This window comes from Sycon ciliatum, chromosome 5 (genome assembly GCF_964019385.1).
Source record: "Sycon ciliatum chromosome 5, ocSycCili1.1, whole genome shotgun sequence".
Classification (NCBI taxonomy): Eukaryota; Metazoa; Porifera; class Calcarea; order Leucosolenida; family Sycettidae; genus Sycon; species Sycon ciliatum.
This window is the reverse complement of record NC_088647.1, coordinates 12110774-12135773: the sequence shown is the minus strand read 5'-3', so window position 1 is coordinate 12135773 and position 25000 is coordinate 12110774. Positions and strand designations below refer to the sequence as shown.

The following is a 25000-nucleotide window of genomic DNA, read 5'->3' as shown; positions in this document are numbered from 1 at the left end:
AGCTTCAACAAAAGCATTGTAAACCTCTCACCTGTGGTAGGTCTTCAGTATGGTGGAATGGATCAGAACTTGAGGGCTGCAGCATGTAAGAATGCACAGACATAACATGACAGCAATACACATGCAAATAGAGCTCACGTGCAAATAGAGCGCGTGACATGCAGAGTTTGTCAAGCCCCACGCACACATAGGAGTTTTATGGTGCTCTAGCAGCACACTGTGACATATGGACTTTGCAATAACACTCTCAAACAGCAGTCATAGCAACCTGGAAGACCTGAGAAAACAGCTTACTTCAGCACCCACTCCACACTCAAACAACACAAGAATATTATCCGTGTACTTCCTGCATGACAGCAAGACCTTCAAAGAGAACCCAATAGGAGAAATTGATCGTAAATATTCTACAGAACTGTGGACATGTAGATGAAATAGGGTGAAATCTAAAGGTGTCAATTAGCAACAACACGCCTTCCTGACATTGATAGCGAAGTGAGGTGGCAACACCATGAACAAATCATACTACCACTTTGCACGCACTCAGTCATACTACCACTTTTCACGCACTCAGTCATACTACCACTTTGCACTTTGCACTCGGTAAAAACAAATACATGTAATTGGCAAGTAGGGACTTCAAGCCATAGTTTCATCTCGGTGATGAGTGAAGTCAATGGCAGATGCTAGTACTTCGAAGCACATGCATTCTCAGTCTCAGTGCTTTGGCAACCTTCTTTTCCTATAGGTACCAACAATGTAGAGTTGAGAAGAAGCACCGAGGCTATTGTCGTCCTGACTGCAATACTTCCCGACTCTTACCATGGAGAGTGACGAGGGCTGGTCCATGTCACGAACTTTAGTTGAAGCAAAATACCACGAGCTTGGGCTCATTGCTCTGTCATCCATCTGGAACTTGAAGATGTCACGGGCCACAGCCACAAACTCTGCAAGACAAACACGGATGAGACAAAATGTTGTTGTCGTGGTAATACCTGGAAAACGATCACTCCCTACCAGCAAATAGCACCTATGACCGCACAGTGCAGAATTCCAAAGCAGCACGTGTTGAATCATGTGTTATTTGGGCACCCTGACCTGCAAACTGTACTGAGCCATCATCGCCAATGTTTACACGGCTGAAAAGCTCATCGCGCTGTTCCTGCGTTGGCCGGAATCCAAGGAAATCCAGGGCCTGTACACAACACAGTAATGTGAAACACCATTCGGAGCATGGAGAACAATTGGCATGCATGTGTGAGGGGCATACACAGCTGACAAGTAGTAAATAACTGGGGTGGAATGTTTAAGGTCAGCATTCCGCCACACCCCACAATGTGCCGTGTGATATATTCTCTTGCACACTTCCCGTACACGGACTGAGTTTGAAACTGTTCAAGGTTTCCTGGACTTGTTTTGAAAAAAGCTTACCATTCCAAGCTTGTCCACGCTTAGCTTAGCCGACGGATCAATGTTCATACCTTGACGAGCTGGGCTGAAGATTGAGGACGCCGATGATGAACCAGATCGGTTACCAGGGTCTGTAAGAAATACAATGTTGACAAATTGATCAGTCAAGAAATCACCACTAGAAACTTCCTATGGGAATACTAATGATCATCGAATGCAATTACAGGGTGTATAATCACTAGAGGAGCAATAGAGAGCATACTTGATAGCAACTGCCAACCCACACATGGATACAACCTATACCACAGTAAACGAAGGCAAACTCAAATTTCAGCTGCCGAGTGAATGGGCAACAGAACTCCACCATTGCGTGAGAAGGATACAATCATGTGTATGTGTATGTACACATACACATACACATAGGCCAAGCATACATGTGCGGTGGTAGCTGATGATAGGCACACAGTGAACAAAGTACAGCACCATCACACAGAACAGGGTCACAGCATCACACAGGAGAACAGGGCCACAGCATCACACAGGAGAACAGGGCCACAGCATCACACAGGAGAACAGGGCCGCAGCATCACACAGGAGAACAGGGCCACAGCATCACACAGGAGAACAGGGCCGCAGCATCACACAGGAGAACAGGGCCACAGCATCACACAGGAGAACAGGGCCACAGCATCACACAGGAGAACAGGGCCACAGCATCACACAGGAGAACAGGGCCACAGCATCACACAGGAGAACAGGGCCACAGCATCACACAGGAGAACAGGGCCACAGCATCACACAGGAGAACAGGGCCACAGCATCACACAGGAGAACAGGGCCACAGCATCACACAGGAGAACAGGGCCACAGCATCACACAGAAGAACAGGGCCACAGCATCACACAGGAGAACAGGGCCACAGCATCACACAGGAGAAAAGGGCCACAGCATCACACAGGAGAACCGGGCCACAGCATCACACAGGAGAACAGGGCCGCAGCATCACACAGGAGAACAGGGCCGCAGCATCACACAGGAGAACAGGGCCACAGCATCACACAGGAGAACAGGGCCGCAGCATCACACAGGAGAACAGGGCCGCAGCATCACACAAGAGAACAGGGGCATAGCACTGGGACTTCAGGTGCTCCGGCCAAATGGGATTCTTCATGGCCAGCAATCGAGGACATCTGGGAGTTGTAATGTTTGTACTCCTTCCAGGTGTGATTTTAGGCCTGGTCCAAGCACAAGGAGAAGCCTTCTGCCGAAAAAAAACTGAAGAAAACGGCTGTTGTTCGATCCTTTGATGTAATCTTTTTAGGTAGTCAAAGTTTGTTGCTGTTTGGAGCAGGAGAGATGCGGAGTTGCACACTCTTGTTTGTCTACTCTTGGTTAAAGGGAATAAAGAAGGAAGGAAGGAAGGGTAAAAACTTACTGATAGGTGTAGATACAGAATCATTCTGGTGTGAGCCCCGACTTTGAGTTGTTGCATACACTGGCAGCGGCTGTGAGCGTCCATCACGACCAGGCGTTGCTGTGCGCGGTGATGGAGTTGGCCTTGCTGCCTCGTCTATTGCTGCCAACCCGGACCCTGACTGAGTCTGTGCCGGAGCTGCTGCTGTAGGCTTGCCAGTTCTCCTTGGCATGATATGTACATCGTCTTGATCTGTCACACCACTTTCTTGTAGACCATCATGGAAATCCCGCACATTGGCAGCACTGGGTCCAGCTGTGGTGCCGGTTGGAATCTCCCCAGTCCTTTCACTATCCAGGAATGTTGGCCGGTAGTTTTCAACAACAGCTGCATGAGATGAGGCAGTGGAGAGTGGTGTTTCATCCTGCGTGGGCAAGTCTCCCACCAGTATAGAATCTGTGCTGGTGGTGGCGGTGGTGGCAGTGGTATGATCCTCATCACCGGCCGCCGATGCTGTGCTAGTGCGATCTGCCATTCCACTACTACTCCTTGGCTTGCCACGGACATAGGCAAAGCGGACTGACTTGATGGATTTCCTGTAACAACCCAGATCAGAACGGGTGCATGCTTACAGCATACAAATATCTAGACTACAGAAATGGACTAGGAAAATGGACCCCCTCCCCTCCCTTCCCTACCCATGCATGTGCATGTTGTCCATGCACATCACCTTCACACTTTAGGAGCAATGACAAAAATAAGAAACTTCCCTGATAGAAACCCAGTCCCAGTAGTGTAATCCTGGCCAGTACAACCATATGCTGTCTATACATCCACTGGCACCATGTGTCAACCACCACTAATACAGCACAGGCAGCACACTCTGAGATGACTCACCGAAGCTTGAGACGCGTGAGCACAGACATGGCTTTCTCCAAGGTCACTCCAATCATTGCATCACCGTTGATTGAGAGGACCTGATCACCCACATTCAGTCTCCCGTCCTGATATCAACACAGAACACCGTAACCAGAACTGTTGGCAGTCAGTTCAGTGGGCTTGAAGACACGGGGGGGGGGGGGGGGAGGGGGGAGGGGGGGGGGGAAGGAGGAGAAAAGATTGGTAAGATCTAACAGTAAGGTATCGTAATGGGTCCCATCACTTGTACACTCACTGCACAGTACGGTAAAGACATGATGGAATACTAGACTGACTGTGACGCACAAGCACACATAGTTACACACACATACCCACATGTACAGATGAAAGCATGGTTGCACTTTCACATGCACATGCACATGCACATGCACATGCACAATATACAACAGCACCACAGCAGCTGACTTGAACTGACCTTAGCAACATCACCACCCTCTATAATGTTGTCAATGTAGATATTGGGTCCCTCGGGTCTATTGATACCACCGCTCACGCTGATGCCAAGTCCAGACACAATACCAATAGTGACATGCTCAATATCCAGATGTTCTGATGTTTGAGACTGTGAAGACGGTGACGGGGAAAGATCATCTCCGCCTGCGCCAGTTGTACCAACATTCGCTTCAGCCTCCATATCCAACTGCAGATCCTTAGCAGTCTCTTGCGACGGAGTGCCACCATCTCCTGGTGGTGAGCTTGCTGGTAACGGTGGTGGACTGGTACTAGGGGGACGTGCCTCTTGCGGAGCCAGGTTCTCCATCAAGCGGTGTGAACTAGCACTGGAAGAAATGGTGGCAATAGAAGGGGAAGCACCAGCCGAGGATAGCATGGAGGAGTCTGCTTGCAATCTTTTCAACGGTGATTCACCTAGCTCTGATGCAGACGCAGACGCAGAGAGGCTCTGTGAGGACGCTGTGGGACTCAGTGCCGGGGCACTAGTTCGACGACTCATTTTGGCTGCACAGAAAAATAAGAGCGCATACAAGAACACGATGATCCAGCTAACATGGGCACAACACAACTACCAGGCTTGTTTAGCATACCAAGCATCACTATCATCAAAGTCAGGGTTTCCTTCAACCAGATTTCAGCACCAGACTCACAGACCAGGAGCGTTACAGCCGGTCCGACCGGTCCGGCTTTGGCCGGACCACTTTTTCGCCCACAAGTGCCCAGAATGCAGGATTTTGCACCCTAATCTAAAATAATTCCCGCGTGACATCCCCCGGATCCCCTCCAGCCAGGCCCAGGCCACCTTCAACGGCGGTGCTACGCGCCTGCAGAAACTGTGGAACAACACAATAATAGTGTGGCGGGCTGTGCACTGACTACAAAGCAGCTTGCCACATTCCAAACAACGATCTCTACAAATGTTCTACATGTACACGTCACAGACAACAAGGACTGTAAACTAAGTCCATTGGTAAACCAACCTTTCTTACCTTTCTTTCTCATCTCGCCCGTCAAGGCGTGGAAGCTTACCCTGGCATAACAAATACAGAGCACAAAACACAGTGTGAGGCTAAGCTTAGAACTGTGCAGTGCACTACAATCTCCACCATCAGCAACCATCAACATGACGACCAACATTGACCATCAACACTTTCAACAACAACAACCAACAAGTTCAGTTCATGATCAGGTATTTGTTAGCCACACATGCACGTATGTTCTTGCGCCGACAACAGCATACCTTGATTCGTCATCACGTGCGACGACCAGAAGCACTCTGTTGGATTTGGCACATTCTTTCAGCAGAGAGACGGCCCTGGATACGTAGAGAACCAATGCATGTAAATATGTAAATACAACCTACCATAGGAATGTGCGAAAGATGCAGACTGAAGCGACATACTGTCCTGTGAATATGGTATTAAAAAAAGACCATACACATTCAACGCCCACTGTCAACGTCTGATAGCGATGCTACCATAGAAGCCAGAAAAACTTGTGATGGGATTGCCTCACTCAACAGCTTGTAGGATTGAAGAATTGATCACCACTACTAGTACTTCGCATGGTCTACTTCATACAGCTTCTAGAAGTGGTCTAACAGACTTTTTCCCTCGACTTCTGGCTGGTGAATCCCTTGGTTTGGTCTTGCACACACAGGCACGCACAGACAGACGAACGGACGGATGGGCACACGGACAGACGGACGGGTGGACGGACAGACCGACAGACAGATACAGACACCACATCACATACTCCAGGATGTACTGGTTGCTGGCTATCAGCAGGACTGAACCGAGGGAACGTCAGGAGGAGAAAGAGAAAGACGGACATTACACATGCATGCCCACACAATAGGACAGCCAGCTTCTAAGGCAAAACTGAAGTCCAGTGAGAGTACAACACCAGCTTACCTGTCACATGTGATGCCTTCCAGGCTTTCATCATTAGCTGATAACAGCTGATCTCCTCTTCGTAATGTACCTGCCATATTCAGTGCAGAGCATGTCATAATAGTATGCAAGCCCTGAGTCAAATTGCACTGTACATGTATGCACTGTACATGTATGCACAGTGTATGCATGACTTCATGCTCGAGTAACAGTCAATACAAAGGCAATGCCAGTTGATACATGATCTGCCAGTTGATACATGATCTGCCAGTTGATACATGATCTGCCAGTTGATACATGATCTGAACGGTGTTAGCCGTGTAGTCATCCATCACGCTGGCATTGCCCCACAACGGGTGCTCAACGAGAGGATGTATGCCCTAAAACTTGTCACATTTTAGAAATAGTTCCCAAGGTAATTTAGCAAGTCGCATATTCTATTTAAACCTCGTTTACCTTCGCGGCTGGCAAGGCGACCTTGGACTAACTCCTTGACAAATATGCCACAGTCCAGTTCTTCAGTCACACCAGTACCACCAACAATACGGATTCCTAAATACATATACCAGTCAAAGCAGGTAGGGAGAGAGAGAGAGAGAGAGAGAGAGAGAGAGAGAGAGAGAGAGAGAGAGAGAGAGAGAGAGAGAGAGAGAGAGAGAGAGAGAGAAAAGGAAAACACACCACAGCAGAAGTTTGCACATTTCAGGCTTTTCAATGCTCAAGGAGAGCTGGTATACTAATAAACAGTTGCCCCGTGCAGCGTATAGTAAGTACAAGTAACAGTGGGATCGCTAAGTAGTTAGTACCCACATGGCATATGGGTGCGAAGAGACGACGACACTTCGTACGAGAACTGCACCGATATCAAACGATTGACTCTAACTTGATGGTAGTGGTCTCTCTCAGCATATGGAGGTTCTGTGTGTCCTTACACATTCTTAGGGTGGAGGTGGTATGAAAAGCTCAAAGCTATGCACACCTGTGCTGTGTTTGTAGCATATGAAATTCACTGGCACGTGAACTGCATTCCGGGAGAGCTTGAATTTCAATGTCAGATTGCTCTACTTCCTGCGCCAACATACCATGCTACCAACATCGGCACTGTGACATGCTGCAAACCATACAGTACATACAGTACATACAGTACATACAGTACATACAGTACATACAGTACATGCATGTACTGACTGAGCACAACAATGTAATGTGTGAACTCAGCACTGAGCAGTATTCTCCTTACCCAGGCCTTTCTTGCAATCATTCAAGTCCACATGGAATGTGCTCCTGTCTTCACTCGCCATGATTCACATACCACACTGATGACCTCTGACCACGCGCGCCACTGCTACACCTGCATGTGAACATTTAAATAGCATGGTAACAAGGAACATTGCCATGTTAGTGCACCAGACAAGCAGGGCATGCAACCTGTGTATGGTCAGAATTGTAACCATGAACAACGTCATACTGAAGCATGTGACTAGTGCTTCTGAGAGGACAGTAAAACCTCAGTGTCAAGGCAACCACTCGGATAAGGCGACCACCTGTCCTAGAAGACCACTGCAACCAGGACAAAGGGATGCTATTTCCAGTCAATTGACCCTGGATAAGGCGACCACCTGGAGACAGAGACCACGTTTTGAAGGTCCCTTGAGCAGCGGTCGTCTTACACAGGTTTCACTGTACTTGCATATTCGATTAGCTGCCGGCGATAAAATTTATCAGCAGCAGCATTATCAACTACAGTCAGACTTCGCATAACCGCACACATCCGCCGAGTTTTCCAGAAAACAATCCGGATAGGCGAGGGAACCGGATAATCGAGCACACATACTGTGTGTGTGCACGGCATGTGCTGTAAATCGGTGACCAACGATTTTCTTCCGGATGGCGATGGATCCGGATAAAAGAGGACCGGATAAGCGAGGTCTGACTGCATTGCCGTGGACATGGAAATTCAATCGATTGACCGGGGCCTTCAGCGTGCACAGAACGTTGCATGCAGTGCACAGTCATCTTGATCCGATGCGACCGGCGCGCTGCAGCGCATATAATACATGCATATGTGTACTGCTTACCCGCAGCTGCATGGCCAGCGCCCTGGGGCCACTAGACGTGCAACCGGATTTCCATGTCCACGGCAGTACAATGGCATGTACTTGTACAATGTTGGCCAGTGAAATACAACCACTTGCTCGCAAAACTGCATGACAACTAGCACAGTGGAGAAGTGAACTAAGCGGCTGGGTTGCACAACTCAGTGCAGGGTGACATGGCCTGCTTGACTCAAGGGCGGGGAGGTGGGGAGGGGGGGGGGGCAGAAAGTGTGTCTGTGATTGGATTTCACTGGCAAGCACTGTCCATGTACAACTGTAATTGCAGCAGCTCAGTTATGTACGGGGTAACATTCAGACCAAACTCATACGCCCAACATGTGTTCTCCTAGTGCTGTGGCAAATGAAGTTGAAGTTCCTGAATAAAGCGGAGCTATGCCTACAGCTTAGCAGAGCCATGCCTACAGCTTAGCAGAGCCATGTCCACAGCTTCACAGAGCCATGCCCACAGCTTAGCAGAGTCATGTCCACAGCTTAGCAGAGTCGCGTCCACAGCTTACTACAGCTTAGCACAGCCATGTCCACAGCCTAGCAGAGTCATGTCCACAGCTTAGCAGAGTCATGTCCACAGCTTAGCAGAGCCATGCCCAAAGCTTAACAGAGTCATGTCCACAGCTTAGCAGAGTCACGTCCACAGCTTAGCAGAGCCATGTCCACAGCTTAGCAGAGCCATGTCCACAGCTTAGCAGAGCCATGTCCACAGCTTAGCAGAGCCATGTCCACAGCTTAGCAGAGCCATGTCCACAGCTTAGCAGAGCCATGCCCACAGCTTAGCAGAGCCATGTCCACAGCTTAGCAGAGTCATGTCCACAGCTTAGCAGAGTCATGTCCACAGCTTAGCAGAGTCGCGTCCACAGCTTACTACAGCTTAGCAGAGTCATGTCCACAGCTTAGCAGAGTCATGCCCAAAGCTTAACAGAGTCATGTCCACAGCTTAGCAGAGTCATGTCCACAGCTTAGCAGAGTCACGTCCACAGCTTAGCAGAGCCATGTCCACAGCTTAGCAGATCCATGTCCACAGCTTAGCAGAGCCATGTCCACAGCTTAGCAGAGCCATGTCCACAGCTTAGCAGAGCCATGTCCACAGCTTAGCAGAGCCACGTCCACAGCTTAGCAGAGCCATGCCCACAGCTTCGCAGAGTCACGTCCACAGCTTAGCAGAGCCATGTCCACAGCTTAGCAGAGTCATGTCCACAGCTCAGCAGAGCCATGTCCACAGCTCAGCAGAGCCATGTCCACAGCTCAGCAGAGCCATGTCCACAGCTTAGCAGAGCCATGCCCACAGCTTAGCAGAATCATGTCCACAGCTTAGCAGAGTCACGTCCACAGCTTAGCAGAGCCATGTCCACAGCTTAGCAGAGCCATGCCCACAGCTTAGCAGAGCCATGTCCACAGCTTAGCAGAGTCATGTCCACAGTATAGCAGAGCCATGTCCACAGCATAGCAGAGCCATGTCCACAGCTCAGCAGAGCCATGTCCACAGCTTAGCAGAGTCATATCCACAGCTTAGCAGAGCCATGTACACAGATTAGCAGAGTCACGTCCACAGCTTAGCAGAGCCATGCCCACAGCTTAGCAGAGCCGCGATATCCACAGCTTAGCAGTGCACCTTCCTTCGGCCTCCCATATGAAACTCGCAGCAACGGCATGTGGGAGACCCAGAACAAAATAAGAGCGGCTATTATAACCCAATGCTGGAACTGCTATATCCGTTTCGACGGATTTCATTTGCCACCATCGTACTATTGCAACCATGTACAGTCATGTACATGTTCAAGTACCGGTAACCGGTAACCGGTGCATGTATAGTAGAACATTGATCATACAAACCCTTCAGGGAAGACACCACTCAGAAGGGGTTTGGATGTGGAAAATGTTTGGATAATGAGAGAGTTACAGATACGCGAGCAGTATATAATAGGTCTCGCACATGCATGTCATACAGTTTCACCGTCAAAACTGTGTATAAGTTTATGTACTAGTGGTTATACCATGTATTGACGGGCAGGCAAGCAGCATCCCAGCCACCGATGCTCTATTGTACATGCAGCATGGTTTCTGAAGAATGGCAAGCCGAGACGCAGCAGCGTTCGACCCTTTCGTTCAATACAAGTTAGGACTTGCCGCCATGGCCCCATACACACACACACACACGCACTCTCTCTCTTTCTCTCTCTCTCCACATCACTCAGCAAACCAGCAACAAAGCTGCGACGGCAAGTAAGATACTGGTAATACTGGTATTGACTCTTTGCCATACATGTACAAAGTGCAGCTGGCTACACTCTACAGCACTACCACCATAACCGAGTACAATCGTCATGTATCACGCTACCAGCCAGGACACTACTACTAGTGTGTGTGTGCGTGTGTGTGTGTGTGTGCGTGTGTGTGCGTGCGTGTGTTGTCCTCACCCACTTACTGAGGTGTGGTGAGCCCATAAGTGGGATCATTTTCAAGTCCACCCAGAGTTTTGGGGATTTCAGGGGGTGTCGGCCGTTGGGCGGTTCAATAGCCAGTTGAGTCATCTCTCCAAGATTCCTTTTGAGTCTCTCTCCCCTCTCCTGGGAGACCCACGCGACCAGTTTTGGCAGTGAGCAACAAGTACAAGTACAAGTAAGTGTGTAGTAGTAGTAGTAGTAGTAGTAGTAGATTTTATTATTTTACTAGGGGAGTCCCAACAGGCGTTGCCTTTTTACTGGGAACCCTAGGTGAATTTTTACCATGTTTACATACAGAGTAAGAGACGGGGCCTGACGGCAGTCAGTGGGAAGAGCATTCCATCTGTCTGCCGCCAGGAAAGAAATAGAACGCATGCCATATTGCGTAGAAACAGGCGGAAGAACTAATGCGCGCTGTGCCTGGCCGCGCGTGCGAGCCTGGTGTCCAGGCACAGCAGCCCTAAGCTGAAACAAGGATTGGAGAAGGGGACTAGCAAGATGTGGGGTCAAGCAGCGGTACACGAAAACATAGAGTTTAAGATTTGTGCGCTGTTCAAAAGAATAGAGATGATATTTGCGGAGAACAATTTCAGTAGACATCATACGGTAAAACCCAAAAACTTTCTTCATTGCTATGTGACTGACCGTCACGATTTTATTGAACAGGGTGGCGCTGAGACAGTGCAGATAAGCGTTACTGGCATAGTCGAGAGTCGATTGCACAATGGATAAATAGAACGTCCTCTTCGCTTCAGGTGTTAGGTTTTTTCGGCCATGTCTGAAGGCGGCAATCTTGCCGAACACCGCACCGCAGACCTTCTCGACTTGCGGCTGGAAGGTGAGATGCTCGTCGATGAGTAGTCCGAGATACTTCACGGTGGCTGCAGGGGTGAGGGGCTTGCCTTTACAAACTAGGGGGATTGGTAGATGCGGCACAGGTTGGCGTGGGCGCCGAAGGACCAGGAACTGCGTCTTGTCAGGGTTCATGAGAAGTCCTTTGTCATCAAGGTAGAGCTCCAGAGCGCTTAGGTCATCCTGAAGCTTTCGCAGCATGTGTGTGTGTGTGTGTGTGTGTGTGTGTGTGTGTGTGTGTGTGTGTGTGTGTGTGTGTGTGTGTGTGTTTGTGTGTGTTTGTGTGTGTCTGTGTGTGTGTGTGTGTGTCTGTTGGCAATCACACGCTATGTCCCACCGTGCAGAGTACAACCAAAATCATAGGAGCCACCATGGACAGCGGAGCCATTGCAGACAGGACATGAATAAGTGCCATTTGACCCCTTTGCCAATTGACTACAATACAATTATTACCTGAGCACTGCCAGCAGCTTTCCAGTCACGCTGTCAGCGGTCTAACTCCGACTCTGGACCACCAGCGGTTGCGAGACACTCAACTCCTTCCAGTAAGCCAGCCCGCACAGGCTAAACAATGTGAAAGCCTCTGTACCACCAGGCTGGAGAAAGTAGGAACGGCAAGAGATAGCATTCAGCTTTGAACGAGTCAATTTTTACGATAAGATTGTACCGTGATGCCTTTCGTTTTTAGTTCCACTTGAAACAGGCACCAAGCAATGCCAAGTCCCCCAAGAATACGTACACCATACACACGGCTAGGCTCTCTGTGTTTCACCTACCAGTCTACATGGTCTAGTCGTGAACATGGTGAAGAGCGTAGGCTAGCCACTGCATGCTGGCTGTGCAGGCCCGGGCCGGGGCCGGCTGCATGGGCGAAGACTTGACTTGAGCTTGGTGGTGGCCGTGGGTGGCTTCACAAAAATCGTGAATTCCCCCGCTACGACGCTAGTCGGACTAGTGTTCCGAAGCACTTACTCGCTGGTGTGTAGTCGAAGGAGTGACCGTCACTCGTCAGGGGTTTGACAAGAAAGTGACACCAAACTATGTGAACTCGACAGGCGATAGACATTGCCTCGCGTTACATTGTTCGTCTTGGAAAGCTTCGCCTTCGCCGCATTGCATAATTATTGGTGGTGTCGCCTTCATTTCTGCTCTGGACGGAGTCACTCAGCCCCTCTCACTCTCAGCTTCATTCCGACAACGGTCTTATCTGAAGTGAACTGTTAGTAACGTTACGATAAACCTCCGGCCTACTGCCGGAGCTGTTGTCTCGTCACTACAAAGTTCTAGTTTTTTCTCTTTTCAGGCAATTAGTTAGTTCATTTCGCGACGACTGAGGCTTTCTGTTTGGTCAGTTTGGAATACAATCATGTAGAAGTCGGTATTTTGACGACTCCATGTAGTCTAGGAGCCAGGGGGTCATCAGAACTGAGCTGTGTGACACCCTGTCCAGGAAGGATTTTTTGACGGATTTGGAATGGCATAACAACCAGTAACTGATCCCTGAAAACCAGAATGTGCCAAAGTTGTCCGTTCAAGAGTTATGGCCTATTTACTAAAATTGCCATGGTTACCATAGCAACGTACATGTAAATTGCCTCTTTTTAGCTCAAAAGACATGCAATATGGGTCAAATAGATAATGAATGGCTGTCAAAGTCATAAGTGAAAATAAAAGTTCCCAAAACTGCCTTCAAAATATTATAAATGTCATCAGAAGTGAATTATTTAATGCTGGTGTGGTTTGGATATGTACATGTACAATGTACATTGTCCATGTATTTGGTATCATTATTACATTGTATGTAGAGGTAGTATCACAGTTACTTATCAGTGGGAAATTGCTGTGTGGTCACCAGGAGTACAAAACAAGAATTTACAGAAAAGAAAAAGGACCTTCGAACTACAAGCTACTCTATAATATCCACTAACACCACTAGTTACTGAACAATCAGCTCATGCGATAACATTGCACGACACTGACCGACGGTACTGACGTTCTACAACTAACTGGCTAACAGCTCTAGCACATCTTGGATGCGCACTACACTAGCCTTCCAACTAACTTTAATCTACTTGGAAGGTTCTAAGTTACATGTATATGATAACATATGAGGGGAAGGTGATTGTTTAGTAACTGGTGGTGTTCGTGGATATTCTCGCACAGCTTGCAGTTCAATGGTCCTTTTTCCTTTCTATAAATTTATACTTGGCTCTCTATCCAAAAATGAACTGTTCAGTATGCTTCACCAACAAGGAATGAATCTGCCCCAGACCTTGGTGCAGAAGGGTGAGTCGTCAGGCAATGCTGTTGCGGCTCTTCGCTAGTCCTTTTCTCTATCCTCCAGCGACTACATCTGTCAACGAGGCACGATAATAGCTCTTCTTCATGACTCCAGTGGGCTATCCATGAGTCGTCCCCCTTCCTAGACTCCCATAACTACATGTATATCCGTATAGCCAAAGCCACCTTCCAGGCAGCTCTTTCAGGAGACATGTGCTGCTGCTCAGTCTGGTATGATTGTATCCCAGATCCCGCTGCCCATTGATGGTATGCTACAACCTCTCCATCCGATAGCCATCACAGATTTCAGGTCCAGAGCTTTTACTGCAGCTTGACACATAGTCGCTGGAGGATAGAGAAAAGGACTAGCAAAGAGCTGCAACAGCTTTGCCTGACGACTCACCCTTCTGCACGGTCACTGCACCTACATGTACATGTAGGGCAGATTCATTCCTTGTTTGTGAAGCATACTGAACAGTTCTAATTTCGTACTTCAGTGTGCCAGTGTCAAGCGCTGCTCCTGGTGACCACACAGCAATTTCCCACTGATAAGTAACTGTGATACTACCTCTACATACAATGTAATAATGATACCAAATACATGGACAATGTACATTGTGCATATACAAACCACACCAGTATTAAATAATTCACTTTTGATGACATTAAATATTTTGAAGGCAGTTTTGGGAACTTTTATCTTCACTTATGACTTTGACAGCCATTCATTATCTATTTGACCCATATTGCATGTCTTTTGAGCTAAAAAGAGGCAATTTACATGTACGTTGCTATGGTAACCATTGCAATTTTAGTAAATCGGCCATAACTCTTGAACGGACAACTTTGGCACGTTCTGGTTTTCAGGGATCAGTTACTGGTTGTTATGCCATTCCAAATCCGTCAAAAAATCTTTCCTGGACAAGGTGTCACACTAACTCCTTATTCCTTGGACTTTTCCTGACTTGGTGTGGAACGTTCGAACGTACTATTTTTTCGTCAGATACGCACGGCTGACGTGCTAGCCAGTAGCCATGACAATTGACATGACAGGGCGGAACTGTTGCTATGGATACTCGTGTGACGTAGAGTTATGCCAGTGCAGCGCAGCGAGTGCTGCAAAAACTGGAAACTGGGAAAGCAAAAGAGGAAAGGCAAAAATACGAACATTACAAGTTCAGGAAATTGCTCTTCTTTCAGTGAAGGACTTGTGCATCGTGTTGAGTTCTTGGATCACGCACGACCCATCCATGAGTGATTACTAGTACTCCTTTTCAGTTTACGTAGAATTTAATCAACGAGACTGACCAATTTATGAGCATTAGAAATTAGTCAGACAATGGGGAGAGTGGATAATGACGCTGTACGTAACTAAACTTATGTTGTGGAACTGTGGCTGATTCGCCATCATTCATCTCACCAGAGTATGAACTGTTTTGACATGTGTCCAGTTCCTTAGCGAATTAACTCGCTTCTTCACGCGCAGCAAGGCAACCGGGACGGTTTACATAACGACGAAAAGATGTCAGTTGATTTGAAAGCATTGAATGCAAATTTGGACTCGATGGTTATCAAGGCTGTGCAACGATTTTTCTTGATTTCAGATACTGGTCAAACTAAGCCCAAACCGCGTGGTGTGAAGGATGAAGCTGAGAGCTCGAGCGACCAGAAGATGTGCTTGATTCGGGCAACACTCAACAAGAAAAAAATTAGTACAGTTGTAAGTTATGCACAAAGTCCTTCCAGAGAACAATTACTGTGAGGGAAATTTGTGTTTTTACTGTATGACATTGTACGTGCCCACCTAATGGCTTGTGTAGAGATACTGTATGTGATCAAAAATGGAAACTATTGGACTGTGTCAATGATCCAATGGTTTCATGGTTCAAAGCCATGGTTGATCTGTACATGTGTGTGCACAAACATACAAAATCATGCAAGCATGCACACATGCGCGTGTGCATCGCACACACACGCCAGTGGGCAATCAGTCCAAGTCACCTTGCATCCGTTCGGATATGTGTGACTCTGTATACAGAAGGTGTACAGTAGAGTCGCGCGCTGAAGAACGTGGAGCCCAAGAACGTCCAGCCTGAAATACTAAGAACGCCACAGCCTAAAGTTAAGAACGGCGGTGTTGGTTTTCTGGGAGCTTGTGGGATACATATGATTTAGTACGGATTGTTTTTAAGAACGCAGCCAGATTGCTGAAAAAATAAGAACGTCCCAGGCTAGCCCCCTGGAGACAACGTTCTTGGGCGCGCGACTCTACTGTAGGCACTAAATCGTTTGCCATTATGATGAACTGATGACGGTGGTAGTATATACGGTAGGACATACATGTACTGTAAGACCAGATATTTTAACGTCGAATAAAGTTATCGATCTCTGGATTTCTGTGGGTTAGCGAGGTGAAATTCTAACGAATTCTGTCTCAAAACCGGCAAATGACGATGCATGACTGTACATATTGTTTTGTACATATTAAACGACTTCAATTGTTAACGAGTTGTTTAAATTCGCTCAATCGTTGGAATTAAATGTTCAAACTAGTTAATAATTAAATGTTCGTTAACATTACTGGTCTTACAGTAGCAGCCGGTTCTGCTGATCTAAGTCTGGCTGCAAGAGTTAGGTAACTAATGAAAGTATGCAAGAATACGACCACATTGCCTTGGCACTTGATTGGTCAGATTGGTGCTGTAACAGTACTACAGTACAGGAAGTGATACTCATCTGACACGGTACATGTAGCAACAATATCTTCTCAGTTCACCAAGATCAATACTGTAGTGTCGCGTATAAAAGCATGACCTGTATAGAAGCATGACTTGAATAGGAGCCGATTTTTCTAAGTGCGCCGTGACGCAGAAGCATGATTTGAATAGAAGCCGCTCTCTGCAAAGTACATGTGCAAGTACATGCGTGGCAGTATGCACAGCGCTGTGTAGACTCCTGACGTTGACGTAGAAGCATGTATTGAATAGAAGCATGGTTTGAACCCCGGCTTATACGGCCGTAAGCACCTGCTTTTATACGCGACATTAGGGTATGTCCTGTTTTGCCTATACATGTACATGACATTGTATTTGCTGTGTGTGTGTGTGTGTGTGTGTGTGTGTGTGTGTGTGTGTGTGTATGTGTGTGTGTGTGTGTGTATGTGTGTGTGTGTGTGTGCACATGTGTGTATGTGTGTGTGCGTGCGTGCGTGTGTGCACGTGTGTATTTGTCACTACTTGCGTGCACTGCGTGCAGATTAACAGTAAAGATGTGAATCGGTTTCAAATGGTAAGCAACACACAGTAGAGTAGCACTACAATCATCATGTACTCTGTACTCTGTACTCTGTACTAGACTGTACTAGACTGTACTAGTCTGTAGTCTGTACACACTGTGCACACTGTGCATGGTATCCTAGTTGCTAGGACATCACCTTCCCGTACACTGCACTGCACAGCACTACTACTACATGTACATGTGCCACACAGGAAAGACTCAATTCAGACCGATCTCATTCACGGTAGTCACTGCACTACACGACTTGCTCTTCTGCACACTCATTCTTATGTGTACATGTACTAGTGCCAGTAGTGGTGTGTTCATTGCTCATTCTCCTCTCATTCAGCACAGCTTGTAAAACTGATGTACTGGATAGTAGAAGTTAGGAAGTCAAATTAGCTTTGTCAGATTTTGAACACAGCTTTTATCTGAATGGGCTCAGTACTGAATTCTTTCTCATTGGATGGACAGTTGGGAGTGTGTGTCGAGAATCAAGATCAAGCCATCATCATTGTACCGCCTTCCTATCCAATTGCCTTTGTAGGAAATTATGTTTGTTCTCCGCACGTTGCTTCTGTGCCATACCACCCACTGGTACTCCCTCCCAAGTCTAATCAGAGTTGTACTCTGCTTCTGTACCAGTGGTTCTCCCTCCCAAGTCTAATCAGAGTTGTACTCTGCTTCTGTGCTGTGTCTACAGGCGTATGCCAATCTTCTAAAAGCACACATGGATGGGCTGAAGAAGCCGGAAAGAACGAAATCGAAGAAATCTGACAAGAAAAGCTCATAGGCTGTGTATGGCCTGGTATTGCTCTTATGCAGTTCTCATCCATCTCCTTGTTGTGTGTCTCTTTTTTTTACATATTTCCGTTCATAAAATCGATATCTATATCCATGGCTCTGAAATCATAAAACCCAGCTCGCTGTTCATATTTGATATCTTTCAATACAAAATAAGAGACTGTGGCACTAGCAGATCATGTTTCTGACTCTCCCATTCAACTATTTTCACTTTGCCTCGCATTTACTTTCTTTGAAACTCCAGGAATTCCAGGCTGTACATTCCTTGCTGGCTGTCATGCGTGTATGTGTACATAATCATTCCTTGCTGGTTGTCACGCATGTACTGCAGTATATTGCTCGTGTCCATTGTTTTGTATGCTTTGCTGTGCTACTTGATACTTACCCAATACACTGAGAATACAATGTCATGTGTGTAACTGACTAACTGTGCAAGTGCACCGAATGCTGGAGTAGTGATAGGTGTAGTCAGTCTGTCTCTAGACCTGATTTCTGATTGGTGAATCTGCACACAGGCAGCATTATGTGAGGTCATGGGGTGTATTTACTATTAAAGGGGAAGTATACCCTAAAATCAAATTTTCACCAGTTGTAGTCTTCTGGGTGCTAAGTCGAATGGTCTTGGTCCGAGGAAGCTGCGACGCTCCCTTCCTACTTGAATCCCAATCGAACTCGCGCACTTCCACCGAAACTGGGTGACTGCGCCCTACTAGATGGGGATTTGTATGCAAAATGTCACTAAAAGCGCCATTTCGTTCTTATAAAAGCACGGATGACCGCGATTGGCCCATATGTTGTAGTCTTTTGGACGCTGAGTCGACTGGTTTTGGTCCGAAAAGGCTGCGATGCAGCGTTCCTCCTTTATTCCCAATCGAACATGGTTGAACAAGCGGTCACGTGCTCCTGCGTACACCAGTCAGCTGGTCACCGTGCCTGCAGGGTACAACTTACTAGCCTGTTTGACCTTTTTTGGGTGCAGTCCTGTCACTCGAGTTGAACTCGAGTTGAACCTTGGTGTGAAAGTTGTCGCCTGCTGGCGCGGTGACCAGGTGATTTGGGCACCCAGGAACACGTGACCGCTTGTTCAACCATGTTCGATTGGGAATAAAGGAGGAACGCTGCATCGCAGCCTTTTCGGACCAAAACCAGTCGACTCAGCGTCCAAAAGACTACAACATATGGGCCAATCGCGGTCATCCGTGCTTTTATAAGAACGAAATGGTGCTTTTAGTGACATTTTGCATACAATTCCCCATCTAGTAGGGCGCAGTCACCCAGTTTCGGTGGAAGTGCGCGAGTTCGATTGGGATTCAAGTAGGAAGGGAGCGTCGCAGCTTCCTCGGACCAAGACCATTCGACTCAGCACCCAGAAGACTACAACTGGTGAAAATTTGATTTTAGGGTATACTTCCCCTTTAAGTACTTGCACTGCAGTCTACAGGCAGTCGTACAGTCGGTACGTATACATGATTGTGTATTCTGTCCTGTTCAATGAAATCCAGTCGTGTTTTCGCAGCCCAGTGTTCGCAGGTCTAAGGCTGCGCAATACCCGTGCGTACTTGAGTGACGCGACTGGATTTCATTGAGCAGCACCATAGTACTGTAGAGGCAGACAATTTTGTCGGTCAATAATTTCGTCCAACTCCAAAGAAAAGGAGTTCGTCCGGTTGAAAATTTCGTCCATGGATCATAAGAGTGTATAGAAAAGCAGGGCAAATCGACATTAGTCCTACATTTAATTTAGTCCAAAAGCTCCTTCGACGAAATAGACGAAATTAAATTCCAGACGAATAATTCTGCTTATACAGTACTTTAGTATCACTTTCCGCTATTATATTTTATGCTGACCTTTCATACAAACTTCCAGTCAACTTGCCCATCATGCTGGCGGCTTATACTGGGCATATAAACCTCATACAAACCCCATATAGACCGCCACCATAGAAACAGGAAGAAGTTGACTGTCAGTTTGTATGAAGGTCAGCATAAGTATAATACATCCCACTAGTACGCTTGTACGTGAAATATAAACCATCATACAAACCTCGGCTTCGCCTCGGTTTGTATGTCGGTTTATATTTCACGTACAAGCGTACTGTTGGGTTGTATTATATACACATGCAATATGCCATCAAGAGTACATAAAATGTGTGCATTGATGTACGTTGCAAAGTTGAACTTTGGTCGGCTTCTGCGATTACATGCAACATGTCATTTCCTTGTTGCAAGTGTCGCGTCCCAGAATAATACTCTGTGACGTTTATGATGATGTGAATTGTGCTCTTCGCAGGGGGGGGGGGGGGGGGGTGTTTTTACTCTGCATGTTCTAGTTAGTTTGTGCAGGAGTGGTCTCGACACGAGCACTACTTGACGTACATGTCCAAGCATGTAAGTCCAACACACCACTTACTGTGTCTATGGGTACAAGTTAGAACGTTCTTGAACATCTCAAGTTCTCAACTGAGTTCTGAGGGCGGCCATGCACGCATCGTGACTAAAGTCGTTCTGTAGATGATTGTGGAGAGATCAAGAGAAACTAGCCAATCAACACACAAGAGTTACAGCGTGGCACTACAGTGCACGGCTTGATAATGCACTATGCTGTACATGTACAGTTACAACGTGTGATGCAGCCTGCAATAACATGTGGTGCAGCCTGCAATAACGTGTGATGCAGCCTGCAATAACGTGTGATGCAGCCTGCAATAACGTGTGATGCAGCCTGCAATAACGTGTGATGCAGCCTGCAATAACGTGTGATGCAGCCTGCAATAACGTGTGATGAAGCCTGCAATAACGTGTGATGCAGCCTGCAATAACGTGTGATGCAGCCTGCAACAACGTGTGATGCAGCACTAACATGCATGATAAAAAAGATCAAGGACGCTGGTCAGTTTAAAACTGAACAATATAATTCTAGATGAGTAGAAACGAGAGTAGAACCACACTGTTTGCAGCAGGCTGACGGAATAAAAGAGTGTACGCTTCTGCTCACGGATTTGTACAACAAAGAACGGTACAGTGAGATGCTGCAAGACACGCACGTTGCAGTAACAAACCGAGTGTTGTAAACAAACATCTAGTGATATAGTGAAAGGGCCATACCTATACTATGACCATTGACTACTGAGTAGTGATTTCAAGTATGGTATCACAGCACATGTCTATGGAAGCACACCAACATGCTTGTGACAGTGATATCACACATGTGCAGTGTACGGTCCGCACGTGCATACCAGGATGCTTGTGATATCACACATGTGTAGTGTACAGTGCGTACGTGCATACCAACATGCTTGTGATACCGCTACACATGCACAGTGCACAGTGAGTGCATGTGGATTGATTGCGCGAGCCACTAATGAAGTATCCAGCGACACCACACATCAAGTGTACATGTCAGCATGGGCCGTTGTCTGCTTGCTGGATTCTTGCATGTTGAGAAGAACAGCAAAACCGCACAGTAGTCAGTACTATCACACAGACTGAGAGAGTTGACTGAGTAGTAGTGTGCCACTGTCCAGCGTCTTCCTCTTCACTCCTTGAAAACATATTACTTGTAAATGTACTAGTACCAAGTACATGTAGCAGTAAGCATAGTGAGTGATACACACACTCACATAGGCTGCAGGTGGTGTACATATGCCAGAACTTGCCTACAGTGTAGTGATACACACACTCACATAGGCTGCAGGTGGTGTACATATGCCAGAACTTGCCTACAGTGTAGTGATACACACACTCACATAGGCTGCAGGTGCTGTACCAGGTGTACATATGCCAGAACTTGCCTACAGTGTAGTGATACACACACTCACATAGGCTGCAGGTGGTGTACCAGGTGTACATATGCCAGAACTTGCCTACAGTGTAGTGATACACACACTCACATAGCTATAGGCAGGTGGTGTACCAGGTGTACATATGCCAGAACTTGCTCGCTACAGTGTTGCCATAGCATTGGCAAAGCTTTCGATGATGTTGGGAGTTGTCATTGTGCGGCCGTGTGTATCGAACGCCAGGTGAGCACACATGCGTGTGAAAGAACAGGCCGCGTAAGCAGCACTCACGACAGGTCCATAATGCTGCAATAGAGTCCTGTACAATGGTACATGACACATGCACAGCAAAACAGTCAAGGTATTTCGCTACAGTTTCAGTGATTGACATACAGTTTTGTGGTCATTTTTTAACCAAAATTTCATCAATGCAATAATTCCCTTATTTCGGTGGACAATTAAAAAAATTATTCTAATTCTGAACCTGCGATAAAACTGGGGAGGGGGGGGGGGGCATGTCCATTCCTTCATTTCCTTGTGATATTGTGGTTTAAACAAGATGAAAATTCAGACTTGAGAGAAGTCACGTTTTTTCGAGCTCGTGGATTCTCACCTTCTGGAGACTGCCCAGTCGGCATCAGGCTGGTCTGGAGGTAGCAGGGTAGGTTTAGTGTTTAGTAGTAGTAGTAGTAGCTGTAGTAGTAGTGTAGGCAGTAGTAGTAACAGTAGGTAGGGCGGAAATACTCCTCCCGTTGAGGAACAAAGCTAGTGTCAGTTGCGTGTTTTCGAGCCCTGTCATGGAAAAGCCCACGGCCCACTTTAACTGGAAGCGAAAGGTCCAGCATGTAGCCATATTCGAATCATCAGGATTCCACCTGTACCGCTTTACAAGACCGGGGACCCATCAGTCCCCACCAATTATCGCCCTGTTTCCCTCCTTCCAGTTGTCTCAAAGCTGTTGGAGAGAGTGGTGCAGCGTCAGCTAGTTCGCCATCTAGACTTGAGTAATGCCCTACCTGATTCTCAGTTTGCTTTCAGGAAGAAGTGCTCCACTGAGGATGCCCTCTGTGTTCTCACGCACAGCTTGCAAAAGGCGAAGGACAGTGGTCTGGTAACAGGGCCAGGGGCGTAGCCAGGATAGTGATCAAGGGGGGGGGGGGGGGGGGGGTGTGCCAAGACTTTCCCCACACAAATGTACATGCACTTATGTTGGTCCTTTCATTAGGCATATGCGGATAATGCCGGCAGAAAATTGGCAGAATTCGGTACTTTTTCTGGTAAGTTTTATGCATGTTTGGTATGTAGATAAAGAAATGGAGCAGAATTCGAGGAATTGCCCGCCATAAGGTTTGTATGGTTCTGCCATTTTCACTGCTTTTTGAGCAGAATCTGCCAGCTTTTCGAGCATTATCCGCACACCCCTACCTTTCATGCACATTATTCAATCCGTGAAATGGGGGGGGGGGGGGGGGAGCAAAATTCGCCCCTAATTCGACGCTGAAGATCAATCAGTGAATGGCAAATCTCCAACCAGGGAGTAGTAATAATTATGGTATTTTACTACACCCTGGCCTGCTTCCAACTAATGATGGACTAAGTCCTGGATGCTGCTTTCTCCAGAATTATCACACTCTCCATCGAACTTTTAAAGTGGGATTTCTCGAGCCATTTTTCCCCTTCGTCATGTTTGATAGTGCAGTAAGGCATCCTTGATCAAACCTACACTATTCCCCACAAAAACTCCAACTGCACTTCAACGTTAATTTCACTCTTCTACTGCTGTATCCACACTTGCAATGCATGAAAGAAACTTTGCCTTTCCACAACGAGACCAATTAACAGCGAGAACTACATTATACAAAACATAGCGAGAACAAACTGCTATGTCTGACGTGTGCTTTCCGGCCATAGACTGCGTTGCTACTTCCTTGCTTCTACCAATGGCGTGTTTGTATGATTCTTTGCTTCTAACAAAACATGTGGAGTGCAATACAAATCATGTGCTGAGCCTGCTGAGGCCTGATGTGACACTGCACAACGCGGAGTTCCCTTGACTAGAAATTTCATTGCAAAATGGCCAATCATGAGACAAAAACTAATAGTCCACTAGCATGTGGATTGGTTTCAGATACATTGTACTTGCAGGTCTGAACCAGGGAGTAGTACCTACTACTCCCTGGTCTAAAACAGGGATGGCTACAGTGTGAGATGTGCAGAGTTGCGCATGTGATCAGCGGGTCTGCTATGGTCTCTCTCGAACCAGCTGTGAACCAAGATCGAAATTTATGAGGGGGGTGCTTTGGCACCCAAAGCACCCCCCCCCCCTGCCTATGCCCCTGAGGGCTGTGCCTCCTCGACATGTCCAAGGCTTTTGACAAAGTCCGGCATGGTATCTTCATCCAAGACCTTTTTGACATTGGTATCTCTGGTGTCGCCCTGAAGTGGTTCGCGAATTACCTGACAGATCGCAGGCAGCAAGTTACAGTCGCTTCGGCCACAAGTCGTGCTCTTGACTGCACCTGTGGTGTGCCCCAAGGCTCCGTCTTGGGGCCTGTTCTCTTTAACGTCTACACCCGTGATGTGAAATCGGTCTCATCGCCAATACCCAGCGTGCAATTCGCAGACGACATTGCCCTGTATGATTCAAAAGCTTCCGCTGGGGAAGTCTCCAAATCCGTCTCTTCAGCTGTCACTGATCTCGCCATATGGCTTAAGTCACGCGGCCTAATTTTAAATGCCCCCAAAAGCCAGGTAATGACTATCTCACCGCAACATGCCGGGCCTGAGGTCTCTATCGTGTGCTGCGATACCTCTCTACCGATAGTGAAGTCTGCGTGATATATTGGTGTCTTTCTTGACAACCGCCTGAGTTGGGATGTACACGTCAGCGCCATAGTGACCAAAGTTGCGAGGAAGATTGGCGCCTTGTGGCGAGCCCGTCGATGCCTCTCCGGCAAATCGCGCACGATATATGTAAAGGCTATTGTCATGCCGGATATGATATATGGTGCCTGCTGCTTCTCTGCAGCCCTCCGCGTGACCCAACTTAAGCGTCTGCAAGCCATGCAAAACCGGGCGATCCGATGCATTGATGGTAGCCCGCCATGTTCCGCGATGCAGCCCCTCCTGGCTGCCAACTCGATTTACCGCGTCACTGAACTTTTTAAACAAAAGCTCCTGATCTTCATCTGGCGGTGTCTAAATGACTCCACTAGCCTTGCTCTAGCCCAGCTTCTCAAACCAGCAGCATGCAGCGGCAGAAGTACGCGCCATCAGCATGCCAATGGTCTGCTCAGCCAGCCAGCTCGCAGTCGGTGTGGCCAACGAGATTCGCTACCGCAGGAGCATT

General features: G+C 47.3%; 3 protein-coding genes across 3 annotated transcripts in view; 1 reads left to right on the top strand and 2 right to left on the bottom strand.

The window, feature by feature from the left end:
* Positions 1-12288, bottom strand: part of LOC135817619 (protein scribble homolog) — a 31912-nt gene extending 19624 nt beyond the window's left edge. Inside the window, exons 1-13 of the mRNA XM_065330843.1 lie at positions 11966-12288; positions 7346-7456; positions 6562-6657; positions 6127-6196; positions 5454-5528; positions 5203-5243; positions 4176-4717; positions 3719-3825; positions 2843-3417; positions 1429-1538; positions 1096-1192; positions 820-944; positions 32-76 (exon numbers count right to left, since the gene is read on the bottom strand). Coding sequence (XP_065186915.1) covers positions 32-76; positions 820-944; positions 1096-1192; positions 1429-1538; positions 2843-3417; positions 3719-3825; positions 4176-4717; positions 5203-5243; positions 5454-5528; positions 6127-6196; positions 6562-6657; positions 7346-7406 — 1944 coding nt within the window. The 5' untranslated portion in view covers positions 7407-7456; positions 11966-12288. The remainder of the gene's footprint in view (positions 1-31; positions 77-819; positions 945-1095; positions 1193-1428; positions 1539-2842; positions 3418-3718; positions 3826-4175; positions 4718-5202; positions 5244-5453; positions 5529-6126; positions 6197-6561; positions 6658-7345; positions 7457-11965) is intronic.
* A 2645-nt stretch (positions 12289-14933) lies between these two features.
* Positions 14934-18295, top strand: LOC135817618 (signal recognition particle 14 kDa protein-like). Its single transcript, XM_065330842.1, has 5 exons — positions 14934-15155; positions 15244-15316; positions 15397-15512; positions 17048-17080; positions 17772-18295. The coding sequence occupies exons 1-5, from the start codon at positions 15132-15134 to the stop codon at positions 17859-17861; spliced, it is 336 nt and encodes a 111-aa protein (XP_065186914.1). The 5' UTR covers positions 14934-15131; the 3' UTR covers positions 17862-18295.
* Positions 18296-21696: 3401 nt separating this feature from the next.
* Positions 21697-25000, bottom strand: part of LOC135817621 (ATP-dependent (S)-NAD(P)H-hydrate dehydratase-like) — an 18533-nt gene continuing 15229 nt past the window's right edge. The window contains exon 9 of the mRNA XM_065330845.1: positions 21697-21970. Coding sequence (XP_065186917.1) covers positions 21814-21970 — 157 coding nt within the window. The 3' untranslated portion in view covers positions 21697-21813. The remainder of the gene's footprint in view (positions 21971-25000) is intronic.

Coding starts and splice junctions, on each gene's coding strand:
- LOC135817618 (XM_065330842.1), top strand. CDS start 15,132: ATGGGGAGAGTGGATAATGACGCT. Junction 15,156..15,243: donor GGAGAGTGGATAATGACGCT/GTACGTAACTAA, acceptor ACATGTGTCCAG/TTCCTTAGCGAATTAACTCG. Junction 15,513..17,047: donor AGAAAAAAATTAGTACAGTT/GTAAGTTATGCA, acceptor CACTGCGTGCAG/ATTAACAGTAAAGATGTGAA.